Consider the following 2086-nt stretch of genomic DNA (forward strand, 5'->3'; position numbering starts at 1 on the left):
AGTCTTAAGGGCTCTACCTATTCCAGTAGTCGGGGTTACTTTAAGAAATACATGGTCTCCCTCACTAAACTCTAAGGGTCTACGTTTATTATCGGCATAGCTCTTTTGACGACTCTGTGCTGTCTGGATCTTCTGGCGAATCCCCTTTATCTTCTCAGTAGTTTCTTGCACTAAGTCTGGACCCAAGACACTAGCTTCTCCATCATCATTCCAACACAATGGTGTCTGACATCTCCTTCCATAGAGAGCTTCATATGGTGCCATCCCGATACTTTGTTGGTAACTGTTGTTGTAGACGAACTCGACTAACGGCAAATATTTATCCCAACTACCTTGGTTATCCATCACACAAGATCTTAGCATGTCTTCCAATGTCTGGATTGTCCGCTCTGATTGTCCGTCTGTCTGAGGATGGTATGCTGTACTCATATGCAATTCTGTTCCTAAAGCTTTCTGGAAAGCTCCCCAGAATCTGGAAGTAAACCTCGGATCTCGATCTGAAACAATTGACGAAGGTATTCCGTGCAATCGTATGATTTCTTGAATATATATCCGTGCCAGCCTTTCTAAGGTATAATCAACTCGAATTGGAAGGAAGTGCGCTGATTTTGTCAACCTGTCCACAATTACCCAAATGGCATCGTGTCCTGTTGAAGTCCTTGGCAATCCCATAACAAAATCCATAGTGATCTGCTCCCATTTCCATTGTGGTATTTCTAAGGGTTGCAGGGTTCCTGACGGTTTCTGGTGTTCCACCTTCACCTTTTGGCAAGTTAAACATTTTGAGACATAATCAGCTACCTCTTTATTTAAACCCGGCCACCAGAACATTTGTTTCAAATCCTGATACATCTTTGTTACTCCAGGATGCATAGAAAATCTACTTTGATGAGCTTCTACAAGAATCCTTTGCCGTAAATCTCCAGAGCTAGGCACACAAATTCTGTTCTTGTATCTCCAGAGACTGCTACGATCTAGTCTTACAGCTTCTGGTTCTTCTACTTTCATCCGTCTCAGCGTCGTCATCATTTCTGAGTCCTGTGCTTGTACTTGCTGAATCCTAATCTTAATTCAAACCATCTTTATCAAATTACTCTTTTCTCTTGATCTCTTTTCTCTATTCTGGTTACTCTGTTCTCTGTATCTCTTTACTCTGCTCTGGTTACTCTTTTCTCTGCTTAACGTACGTATTTAAAGCTTATGTAAATCTCGGTATGAATAGTTACTCTTTTCTCTTGGTTATTCTGCTTAACCCTCGATACATAGGACCTTTCCAAATACTTAAAAGAGTCGGTCTAGTAGCTTATCAAGTAGCCCTTCCCCCATATCTGTCAAACCTTCATGATGTTTTCCATGTCTCACAACTTAAGAAATATATTCCCGACGAGAGTCACATTTTAAAACCAGAGACGGTACAGTTACGAAACGATTTGACATATCAAGCATCACCAGTTCAGATCATAGAAAGAAGTGATAAGCAGCTGAGAGGCAAGACTGTTCGCTTAATCAAAGTAGCTTGGGGACAAAGAGGAGAAGAAGAACACACTTGGGAACTAGAGGATAAGATGAAAGCTGATTACCCGTATCTATTCTCAAGTAACTGAAATTTTGAGGGCAAAATTTTCTTTTAGGAGGGTAGAATGTAACAACCCCGGTTTTCGAGTACGCGAGATCTTTTCTGAAAGTACGGAGAACTCCGGAGGATCAGTAAGGGGAGAAGCTTTGATATATTATCAAGTATCTCAATCCTAATTGTCATTATGTCATCTTTAAGCTAGAACTTTTTATGGGGCAAGCTCGATAATGCAGTTACGAAGAACATAGTTTTTGAACCGTATCGATTAGGAGTTTTGATCCGGTTTTTCGTAGATAGTCTCAGTTTGACGAACTGGACTCGATTCATGAGAGAAGAGAGATAATAGGGTAATATTATCATTATATTAGTAATAAAATTTTCTTGAATGATATTATAAGGTTACCTGGTCAGTTTTAGTTAAAAACAGAAAATCAGTTTAACCGGGTTTACGGTTTACTGGTGCAGCTTAGCATCAGTACTCTCTGATGACTTTAGCAATGCTAAGGCCTC

At 40.1% G+C, this 2086-nt stretch overlaps 1 protein-coding gene across 1 annotated transcript; it reads left to right on the top strand.

Moving 5' to 3' along the window:
- The first annotated feature begins 1214 nt into the window (after window positions 1–1214).
- Window positions 1215–1604, top strand: LOC130959955 (uncharacterized). The gene has a single exon (XM_057885352.1). It carries the CDS (start codon window positions 1215–1217, stop codon window positions 1602–1604), a length of 390 nt encoding a protein of 129 aa, XP_057741335.1.
- The last annotated feature ends 482 nt before the right edge of the window (window positions 1605–2086 follow it).

Source organism: Arachis stenosperma, unplaced genomic scaffold (assembly GCF_014773155.1).
Source record: "Arachis stenosperma cultivar V10309 unplaced genomic scaffold, arast.V10309.gnm1.PFL2 arast.V10309.gnm1.Scaffold_100028, whole genome shotgun sequence".
Lineage (NCBI taxonomy): Eukaryota > Viridiplantae > Streptophyta > Magnoliopsida > Fabales > Fabaceae > Arachis > Arachis stenosperma.